The 11,945-nt window shown below is 30.7% G+C and overlaps 1 protein-coding gene across 2 annotated transcripts; it reads left to right on the top strand.

Moving 5' to 3' along the window:
* The first annotated feature begins 1,979 nt into the window (after positions 1-1,979).
* Positions 1,980-3,072, top strand: LOC145059142 (NAC domain-containing protein 90-like). 2 transcript variants are annotated; one of them, XM_079007002.1, is made up of 3 exons: positions 1,980-2,288; positions 2,383-2,678; positions 2,842-3,072. In XM_079007002.1, exons 1-3 carry the CDS (start codon positions 1,994-1,996, stop codon positions 2,878-2,880), a joined length of 630 nt encoding a protein of 209 aa, XP_078863128.1. In that variant the 5' UTR covers positions 1,980-1,993; the 3' UTR covers positions 2,881-3,072. The 2 variants fall into 2 exon arrangements, with proteins under 2 accessions (XP_078863128.1, XP_078863127.1); XM_079007001.1 differs by having other exon boundaries at positions 1,982-2,288; positions 2,799-3,072.
* The last annotated feature ends 8,873 nt before the right edge of the window (positions 3,073-11,945 follow it).

Below are 11,945 nucleotides of genomic sequence, written 5' to 3'. Positions count from 1 at the left end.
TTCAACTTGACAAAGGAACTAAAATAAGGCATTTTAATGAAAAAAACTAGAAATTATTACCAAGATCTAAGCAAATACCCTATACAATTTGGAATTACGTATGTTGAATTATGAATTTTACAAAATAGCCAAAGTTATTACTAAGTTTCCAGACCAGCATGTATTCATTACGATCACCACACACGTAGTTACATACACCATGTCATTTAGATGGATGAAACTAGAAATCCATAGATTTTTAGGACATATTTGTTATACAGTTTGGACATTCCAATGATTTTATATGATTTTCCAAAGATAAGGGGAAATATTGTGAAATCACAATACCACCAAGATTAAGTACCATTTTTGTCACGACTATATATTAAACACTTATCCATTAAGTTCTTATCCATCAATTAAGTGAAAGTTATGTAATAAGAACGCCTTAATGGATTAAGAACATGACAAAAACAAATCAACACGTAACTTCACTTCTTCACTTAAAGCTCATTATAAGGAAATTATGGGTTTAATCTGTAAACTAAGCCTATTAAGAACTTAATAACTACTAAAATGAGCTAAAAATTATAACAACATTTAACCACCATGAAGTGGTAGTGACATGGTAGAGTTATGGTGGTGATTGGATGCACAAAACCCTCATACCAAAGCTTATGTTCAAAGAAGATTAAGATGCTTTAAAGTTATACATTAAACTCATTCTAGCCGAGGATAAAGATAACACCATTGCCCTCACCACCACCTATGGAGCCAATATAATGATAGGAAGGATTTTTGATGGTTTCCATCACCGCAATCGATTGTGGTTGGTGGTGATGATATGTGGTGTTTGAAGCATAAAAGAAGAAATGAATCCAAGAGATAGCATCTTATACAAATTCTTTGAAATTCAAGACACTAGCAACACTCTTTATCCTTTTCCCTTGTTTCCGTGACAGATGTCTCCAACGACGATTCCAAACGGCGATGGCGGTTTTCAGCGACAGTTGGTGGCTCTTCCTCTCTCACTCTCAGTTGTAAGAAAATCAACAAACATCACCCTTTTGTTCTCTAAATAACCATTTATTCACAAGTCAAAAGGTATACGTTTGGTCCACTAGACAAAAGTATGAGATCTCATTGTTAAATGGTTCAAAGCTTTTTTCCTTGTTTTTACATTTTAGTCCCTTAGACTTTCCATTTTGACAAAAAGAACCCCTAAGGTGAAAATTTTAACAATTTAAGTTTTAGTTTCAACATTTTCAGTCCCTCATTGGATATGGACTCTTTATATTTTAAATAGTTATTTTTACTTAATTTTTATTAATTTTATTTATTATTAATTTAACTATTATTAGTTGTTAATCATTTTAAATTTATATATATAACATGTTTTATTTATTTAACTCGTTTATCCAATTATCTAAAATTATTTAATTATTCTTATTATCGTTTAAAATTTATTTCTAATGCTACATGGAGTCGGTATGGTAACCTCACTCGCTGAGCACTATAGCACACGCTAATACCGGCACCTAGCGCGCTAGGGGGGGAGCACTATAGCACACACTAACACCGGCACCTAGTGCTCGCTGAGCACTATAGCACACGCTAAAACTGATGGTAATTATCTATGATGGTCATTATCATTTTTTTCATTTCTTTTTTTCTCGGAAATTAATAGGGTTGTAGTTCGTTCTTTTTATTGATTTTTTTATTTTTATTCCGAAATCCAATCTGTTTTTTGAAAAAAAAAAACTTAGATCACAGATAAAAATATGATGGGGCAATCTTAACACATGCCTACCATTCTTGGTACCCTAAATAATCAAATAAAAAACGAAACATTACACAATAATCCATCGACAACTTGAATGTAAAACTATTATTCGTAAAGGGCATACAAGTGCCTAAAACATTTCACAAAGGGGCAGTCCTGTATTTCACTGAAAAGCTGACTAGTTCAATAATACAAGCCATGATAGTGGACCTCTGGCTTGGACGTCCGGTCATGACTTGTTCAAGACCTGATATCCTTGCCATCTTTTTCCATTTTCACTCGGTAACTGTCTCTTTCACCAACATTATAAATACCATGAAACAAACAAAGCTCAAATTAGTAGCAGCAACAATGGCAGAAGATGATGACGAGCTCCACCCACCGTCAGTCTATCGATTCTACCCAACAGAACAAGAACTCATTTCCTTCTATCTCTGGAACAAGCTACAAGGCTTAAGAACACAAGACCTTCATCGTGTCATCCCAGTCGTCCATGTCTACGAATACAATCCTTGCAACCTTCCAAGTAAGTATACATCACTTTACATTTAACGGGAGGCTTTATATATATCATGGCGTTTTGCTTAGCTAGCTCGTTGTGTGTTTTAATGTACATGTAGGGTTGGCTGGTGAGTTTTGTCGTCGGGACACTGAGCAGTGGTTCTTTTTTGTGCCGAGACAAGAAAGGGAAGCACAAGGAGGAAGGCCAAGCCGGACCACCGCCTATGGCTACTGGAAAGCCACCGGTTCGCCTACATATGTCTACTCGTCTGATAACAAAGTAATTGGATTGAAGAAGACAATGGTGTTTTATGAAGGGAGGTCTCGTACTGTGAAGAAAACCGAATGGAAAATGAACGAATATCGAGCAATCAGTGTAGACGTAGATGCTACCAACACTTTCTCCGTTCCACAGGTGCACTATTCATTAATCAATTTTTGAAACATGTATACTGTTTAAAACAACAACGTGTTGATTTAGTAATAGCATATATATGCTAATGGAGTTGGTTTTACTTTGAACAAATTTGTGCAGTTAAGGCATGAGCTAAGCCTGTGTAGAGTGTATGTGGTTTCAGGAACAACACGAGCATTCGATAGGCGACCTTTGGGGATAGAATGGACGGAGATGGTGACTCCTCAAGTGAATAGAGGTGGATCGTCTTTTGGTACGGTTGGTAACAATTGAGTTGTACCTCAATGGAAATTGGGAACGTCAATAAGCATATTTATCATATTTATATAACAAATTCTATATTTGGAAACTTTTTAATATCAATTTCAATCTGTTAGAAAACTGATTATAAACATATATGTGGTGTTGTTAAGTGCTAATTTAGTATTATATTATTTGGAGTGGGACATAATGTAGCAAATGATAAAAAAAATCTTTGCAAGATAAGATTCAAATAAAATTGTCATTTTTCGAGGAAGACTTGGAGTAGGATTGAGATGTGAGTGAACCATTGTTATATTATTAAAGCTAATGGTGAAATCTTTGTATTATATGATGTATATTATTAAAACTAAAGGTAAAATCCGTGTATTATATAAGTTTATTAAAAATAAATTTTTTATACAAAGATGTAAATATAAAATACTTTTAATGTCTATATATTTCATTTTAACATTTAACAAAATATATTTTATTATATCTCAATTTTAACAATATTGTTCTATAATATTTCATTATTTTAGTTATATGTAACAAAAAAATCATAATAAATGGTTTTAGTGGTAGAAAAAAAACTATTTGTTATTATATATTTATTTTATGAAGAAAAAATATATTTACCTTAAATAATAAATGTTTCATTAATTATATTATTGATTTATACATTTAATATAATAAATATTTTACATATATAATAATAGTAATAGAGATGTTAATTAGTGGAACTGATTAATTTTTTATTAGTAAAAGATTGAAAATAACGTATAATAACATATTATATGAAATTTAAATAATTCAAAAATCTCTTATATAAGGACATGTGACATAAATATTAAGGAAATAACAAGTAGTAAAAACATTTTCATTTTCAGGATAAACAATAGAAAAAATTATTATTTTCCTGGAAATATAAAGATTTACATATTGACTCAAAGTTACTTTTACTTTATAATGGCACTAACACTAATTATGCTAAAACCGAAGGCCACCATTAAGATGATATTGGTTTTTAGTCCCTAACTAATAATTACTTTTATTATACAATCGTCTACGCACTAACGTTAAAAAGTATCTTAAAAAACCATTTGGTTTTAAGGTCAAATATTAGAAATAAACCGCATAAAATATGTGTTCTTATTATTATTAAAGTAAATTGTATTTTGGTTAATTCATCACCATTCCAATCCAAAAATCATTTGGGTCACTCATAAGGTACCGAGTTGCTTAACTTCAAGGACATCATGAAAAGGGACTCAAACCGACCCAAATGAAGCATAAACCTATATCTAAATAAGCAAAGGTCAAGACCTATATCTAGATAAGCAAAGGTCAAGGTTAGAACTTTATACATTCATGAACCATAAACTTGATGAGAAAGTTAGACCACGAATGGGACTTCACTCCCTTGCACCAAGAGGGAACTTCTTCACTAAGCTTCACAAGAGCAAGGTCAAATACTCGAAACACATTAACGGAGGCTAGGGTTTAATTTTTAGACAAAATGAAATTATGAGTTTAATTTATGGTTTGAATTTAAGTATATTGGAGTTTAAACCAAATTATGAATATGGTTCATAATTTTGAGTTTAGACAAAGTTTTGGTATAGTGGAGTTTAAACCAAATTATGAATATGGTTTATAGTTTGAGTTATGAATTACCATCATGCATGATGTAATCTCTATACTAATAAAAGAGTAGTTCTTTTGCCATGTGTCACCATTTTAAGCTTTATAATTAATATTATGCCACTTGTCAGTCTATTAATTTTCCTTTTAAATTTCAAAATTCAAAATTTAAACTTCTCATTTTAATTACATTAAATTAATAACATTTGAATAAAAAATAAAATAAAATTTATATAAATTATAATAAAATAAAATTTATACAAATTATAAGATGATATAATTTTTTACATATTTATTTGAATCAACGGTTCTAATTTTATATATAACTAAAAAGGTATATCTTAACTAATAAGTTATTTAAAATAATTAATTAATAGTTTTGAATTTTTACTTACAAAGTTTAATTAATTCCGTAACCGTGGTTCCCACGGGTTATCTCCCTATACTAATAAAAGAATAGTTTTTTTGCCATGTGTCACCATATTAGGCATTGTAATTAATATCATGACACTTGTCATTCTATTGGCACTTGTAATTAATATCATGACACTTGTCAATCTAATAATTCTCCATTTCAAAATTCAAATTTCAAAATTTAAATTACATTTTAATTACATTAAATTAATAATATTAGAATAAAAATAAAATAAAATTTATACCAATTATAATAAAATATAATTTATACAAATTATAAGATAATATATTTTACGTATTTATTTGAATCAACGATTATAATTTTATATATAACTAAAAAAAATATATTTTAATTAATAAGTTATTTAAAATTATTAATTAATAGTTTTGAGTTTTTATTTAGAAAGTTTAATTAATTTTTTAACCGTGGTTCCCACGGGTTATAAATTAGTAAAAGAATAAAAAAAATGGTCAAAGGCTAAGCATTATTATCGATCATAAACCCAACACCCCAATAAAATCGTTTTGTTAACCTATGATACATTCCATGTAGTTTTTTAATGAGGTCAAAATGTTAATAATCAAATCTTTTCGGATAAATAATAGATCAACAATGTCATTAGAGTGTTTAAAAATAAAAACTGCAAAGCATTTTTTAACTTAAAAAAAACAATGTATTAAGAAATAAATAAATTTTGATTTGAAAATTATTTCATTTCAAATAAAAAAATAAAAAATATGTTGCAGATAGATCTATAAAATAGTTGATATCATTTTAACAACTGTTTTATATTTATAGTCTATTTTTAACTTTTGAATTTTTTATTTTTCAATCTTGATATTAAGTAGTTTTGCTTTTGATATATAATAGTTTATGTAAAATATATAAATGAATTGTGTTTTAAATGTTTTTTTTATTGTTATAAACAATGTTTTAAATAACGTGAGGCATGAGCTTGACGGCAATGTCAAAGTTAAGCCAAGGCGAGCCATGATATTTTTCAAGGTGTAACTATTCTATATAAATTAAGAAAGATAAATCATATAATTATTGAATTATATCAAATATATCAACTTTTTAGAAGTGTTATATTAATATTTAGTATTAAAAAAGTTAACAAAACTCAATTATTTTAAGGGCGATTAGAAAAAAAAAATAAAAAAATAAAAGAAAATAAAACTCGCGCCTTGAAAAAAAAAATTCGCGCCATAACGCGATAAGGCGCGCATTGACACATTATTTTGGCATCACGCTTAACAAATCCGCTTTTGACGTTTTCGTAATGGCTAGGTCACGCATCGCACCATGACACGCCTTAAGGCGCAGCACCACACGCTTTTTAGAACCATAGTTATAAATTTCATGAAGTAATACATAACTTAAATAAAAATATTTAAGGTCAAACTTTATGAATAAAGATTTCAAAAATAAAAAATAAACAATAATTATGGGACGGATGGAATATTAATTTTTAACTCAAAATAACATGTCAAAAATAAATTAATCGTCGCCACATCATACAGGTAACCCACTAGTCTCTCTCTCTCTCTCTCTCTCTCTCTCTCTCTCTCTCTTTATATATATATATATATATATATACCCTTAAGGGTATATAAGCTTTGGTACCCAAACACACCATACTACGTCGTTTTGTATCATATATATACATTGTAATTGTGAAATGTTCTTATAATTTAACTTCTAACATGATTTACTTCCAAGATTTTATAAATTTCACATTTATCTTCCTCTTATATAATTGTCATTTTCAACTATAATATATATAGCCTACTAGGTGTTCGGCAAAAAGATGTGATGTAAGAGGAAGATAATAGTGAAATTTCAAAAATCTTAAAAGTAAATCAAGTCAATAGTTAAAGTTTAAGAACATTATAATGAATATATCAAACAAAATGACATATTATGGTGGGTTTGGGTACCTAAGCTTATGTACCCTTAAGGGTATATTCACTTTTCCCTATATATATATATATATATATATATATATATATATATATATATATATATATATATATATATAGCAGATCCGATATCTTTGTAATGAGGATCTCATAGTATCGATAAGATACAATCCCTTCAATCAAGGGATATACTTGTATAGATTAGTATATACTCAACATTAGGGCAAAACCTTTATGTAACTCTACGGCTTGGTGTCCTAATCGTGTTGGTCACTGTATTTGTGGCAACTCCTTTTTTTAGTAAAAGACAATTTGGTGTATCTTCTATGTTATTTACTTTTCATTTCTTTAATCACTTTGTAATTTTATTCTTATTCATTATACTTGAAGTGTATCCGATCGACACAAACCTACATAACAAAAAAATGGTTATATTAACGTATTCATAAAATGGTATATATTAAGTTTACATATTCTGGTATTTTACTTTAAAAATCTGTAGTGGGGTTGTTTATTATGGCATGTGCGGAATAAGAAAAGATCTAGTGAATCATCATACAAATCATGAACACATGGAGTAAATAAATCTTTTAAGCTCTCATTAGTATGAATTAGAAAGAGTACAAATGGGTATCCTTGATTCTCTCTTTAAAACTAATGCTCTCCAAATGGTTCCTTACATAATGGAAGTCACTCACTTCCTAATTATAGGTAAGAGTCAACTCATTTACACATACAAGAGGGTAAGCCACATCCAAGGAGAACTTTACACCCTAACATTCTCCCCCTCAAAGTTAGGATCGGATGTCCCGGCTTCAATATCCAACTAGCTCGCGCGATCAAGACTAAACTCCCCCTCGAAATGATATCGGTCTTCAAATCCGCCAATATACCCGAAGCTTCGAATACCCACTCTTCATTCTCCCCCCTTTTATAATCAAAAAATGATTATAAAACTTATTACGGGTGAGAAGCGCCCGAGGATTAATCTTCATAAACTCCCCCTTGATGTGTGCTAAAAATGAAACCTTGAAAATCTTGCATGGAAAAACAATCACGAAAAGGCCTTGAAAATTTTCCAATTTATGAAAAATTTCGACTTTTTGGTGAAAGTTGCAAGATTTTCCAAAATTCAGGTAAGAACAGTCACTTTCTGAATTCTGCCGGGACCCGTTGCGCCAAAAATAGCTTAAGATGTGAAACTCTACCCTATTTGCGAAACTGGGCGTAAAGTGTAAGTTCGTACCAACTGCAAGGACTGAACTTGTAAATTCTTCAATTTCTCAGCTTTTGTTAGCCCAATTTTGAAGTTGGGTATTTTCTGCCAAAATTTCGAAACTGCAGAGGCTAAAAGAGAAATTCAGCCGTTCTTCACAATGTGTTACATCAATTCAGAATTTGGACCAATATTGCCATATCTTCCAAACTTCTGTTTTCTTCTTCAATTCATTTTGTTAGCAGGTAACGACCTTTCGCTTTTAGTAAACTACAATTTTTCGTTAACAAGCATTAGACCGTCGACAACGAAATTGAGGCAAACCATTCGACAGTAAGGTAAACCCATTCGACAATCGATTCCAATACTCAAACTTCGAAACATCGATGTTAAAGTCGACATCAACACAAAATTTCAATTCGACACATCATTAACGAATCCTTCAAAACTCATGCTTCGTATATCGACTTCAAATCATCAGTCGATATCAAAACATTTACTAACCCTTCGACTCCACACTAACGAATACAGACTCCAAGCCTTCGAAATTCCAGACCCTTTGCACATCAATTTCCAACCATAAATGATCGATGCAAATGATCTCAAACATCCTTCATTTTCATCATAGGTTCCCTCGACCAGTATGAACAATCAACATCAAAATCCAATTCTTCATCTCATAGCCTTCGACAAGCAATGTAAATCTTCGATTCCTACTCATCTTCAATTCGTTCCCAAATACAACCACTCAATCAACAAATCCATAGATCGACATCAAAACCAAAAGAAATTCGACTTCACGACTCCAAATCAAGCAGATTTCGTTGACAAAATCCATATCATCGACACCTACTCTTCACTTTTCATTAACAGACTTCAATTCTTACATAACCTTCGATCCTTAAATCCCAATCGATATTTGTTCATCCCTAAACCATCAATTTCCAGACTTCAATGTTAGATACAAAATCATGATGCTTAACTTGAACAATCATCTCCATCGAATTCGATTTTAATGTTCAATCCTCGACTCACAACCTGTAACCATTCGAAATTGATCCTCAATTCGTGATTTTCACAGCCTTCATTACTAATTACCAGACTTCAACCCTTCCATCTCGTTTCCAGCTTATTAAGAACTCGAATTTTGACTTTTCACGGTTGACTTTTGAAATACAAACAAGTCGATAATCATATAAACCATTCTCTTCAGTCCTTCGATTTCCAAATCAAGATCAAAAGACGACACAAATCAAAAAACAAGAAAGAGTAAAACCACAAGGATTACAAATCAATAAAATCAAGAGTAAAATAGAATCGAACTCTGTTTTAAAACACAAATTCGAACATAATAATCTCAAACGATTTCAAGAACAATTTGAGTTTGCTTCGAAATTCAATCTTCATCCACAAGCCTCAAGAACAATTAAACCCAGATGACAAAGAGCTGAATAAAAGTGTAAAATAACGTCTAGTCTGGATTTGGACTTGATTAAAACAATCAATGAATAGTAGTGGATGACTTTGATTTGGACTCAAAAATATGAATAAACAAGATGGGCTTAAACATCGAATTGCATTTGTATTGGGCTTTGAAATCTGAACAATGAATAATGATCAGACATTGGTTTGGAAGTATAAAAAATATTACAATTGGGCTTGAAACAAATTCGATCCAACCGAGACAAAACGATCAAAATTGAAAAACAAAAACGCACGAATCGAATTTATGAATGTTTTGGAATCCATTTGAGAATTTGAGATACCTTTTTGACGATCCGAGTTCCATTTGCAACAAACAAATCCAATTTAGAAGATCTTAGTTCTTTTGTTGGAATGAGAAAATCTTCAATTTGAACATTGTACCACCCACGATGTGTGTGTACAACTCGTTTTTCGTGTTCTTCAACGATCCAAGAACATCTTTATAAGAATCATCAACACTTTTAGGTTTTGACTTCAAATTCAATGCAACATTTGAAGATTGTTGCTTTCGAACCCAAATTTGCTTCATGGATTTCGGATTCACAACATTTGATGATTTTTGTGAATAAACTCGTTTGTTCTTCCGTTTAATCTTCTTATTCTTTTTCTTTCTCATCTTTTTGCATCTTGAAGATTTGATTTCAAGAACCACTTCATTCTTGACAACTTCAACTTTACAAGTTTGAATCAAATCTTTTGGAGTTTGATATTTGTGAACTTCTTGGATTAACGACTTTCCATAAAGAATCATTCCTTCAAACGAATCACAAGAACACAAAATATCATCGGTTTGAACTCCAATCGAGCAAAATAAAAAATTCATCTTCATGAGAATCAACTTGAATCTTCTTATCATGAACTTTAAGAACATCACATTGAACTTCAAAGTCTTGAACTTCAACAAACTTAAGAGTAAGAAGATCATTTGGGTTTTCAATTAGAGAAATGTATTTCTTATTAAAGAAGTCTCTTTCTTCTCCTTCCTTTAGATTTCTACTACGAACTAATATGGACAAGGCAATTTTAGCCAACCATTCAATCCTACAAAGTGATTAAAATATCAAGCGTCCATGATCATCCTTCAAACCTCCATAAGAAACCTGATTACTCCATGAAATCAACCCACTTAAAACTAACCCATAATATTGATTTTTGTTGACTTTGTATTTGACATCTTCAACGATCACAACCCAAGAATCATACTCCAATAACATCGTGATCACAAGAACTTGAAAATTTCTAAAGAGAGAAAATGATTTTGAATGGGTTTTCTAGAGAGAAAGCAAAAATCACTTGAATTCTAGTGAAGAAAATCGAATTATGAATATAATCAAAGATGAATTCGATTTTTAGAGTCAAAAAAACTCTCTAAATCACGAAGATCAAAAATCAAAAGAAGAATCACCAAATCTAGAATGTGATCATGGATCAATTCTTGATCAAATTAAGAACACCCGCTCTGATACCGATTGTAGTTTGAATTATAAGCTCTGATACCAATTGTAGTGGTGTTGATTATGATAACATGTGCGGAATAAGAAAAGTTCTAGTGAATCATCACACAAATCATGAACACATGGAGTAAATAAATCTTTTAAGCTCTCATTAGTATGAATTAGAAAGAGTAAAACTAATGCTCTCCAAATGGTTCCTTACATAATGGGAGTCACTCACAACTTAATTATAGGAAAGACTCAACCCATTTACACATACAAGAGGGTAAGTCACACCCAAGGAGAACTTTGCACCCTAACAAAATCTACTCGAATACAATAAGGTCATTATTGAAAAAAAACATAATTTATTATCTTTTCCCACTTTAACATTCTTCAGTTTAACCATTCTACTTTAACAGTCAGAGCAGTTAAAGAAGCTCAAACTAAAACAAACTTTTATTGACTAAAAACCAAAGACGTTAAAATGAAAGGGTAAAAATCAATCAGGACATTAGAGTGGTGAAATCAACCTAATTTGAATGGAGATGTAGAGTGGATAACCTAATTTGAATATTTAATCTTGATAGATTCTTAAAGCCATGTTCAAGCCTAAACCCTTTTCCCGCATGGACATTAGAGTGGTGAAATCAGCCTAAAAAATTAATGAAAACTTTTTCATAAAAGAACCAAAACTACGTCGAATTATATTAAAATGATAGGAAAGAAAAATAGGAAAGCAATATAATAATTTATAAAGTCGCTTTTTATCAAACATTATAACTAATTTCATCATAAAAAGAATAACACATACAAGAACATGTAAGATTCAGACCTTAAACGGTAGATCAACCACTCGTTTGATTTAGGGTGAAACTGGACTAATCCTTATTCAGTTAATACGTTACAACC

This window comes from Lactuca serriola, chromosome 6 (genome assembly GCF_051521515.1).
Source record: "Lactuca serriola cultivar US96UC23 chromosome 6, Lser_US96UC23_V15, whole genome shotgun sequence".
In the NCBI taxonomy this organism is placed as follows: domain Eukaryota; kingdom Viridiplantae; phylum Streptophyta; class Magnoliopsida; order Asterales; family Asteraceae; genus Lactuca; species Lactuca serriola.
Note: the sequence above shows the minus strand (reverse complement) of the source record. Positions and strands in the feature narration are given on the sequence as shown.

Excerpts from the sequence above, each read along its gene's own strand:
- LOC145059142 (XM_079007001.1), top strand. The coding sequence starts at position 1,994 with ATGACTTGTTCAAGACCTGATATCCTTGCCATCTTTTTCCATTTTCAC. Across the intron at positions 2,289-2,382 it reads CAATCCTTGCAACCTTCCAA|GGTTGGCTGGTGAGTTTTGT; the intron begins GTAAGTATACAT and ends ATGTACATGTAG. Across the intron at positions 2,679-2,798 it reads ACACTTTCTCCGTTCCACAG|TTAAGGCATGAGCTAAGCCT; the intron begins GTGCACTATTCA and ends AAATTTGTGCAG.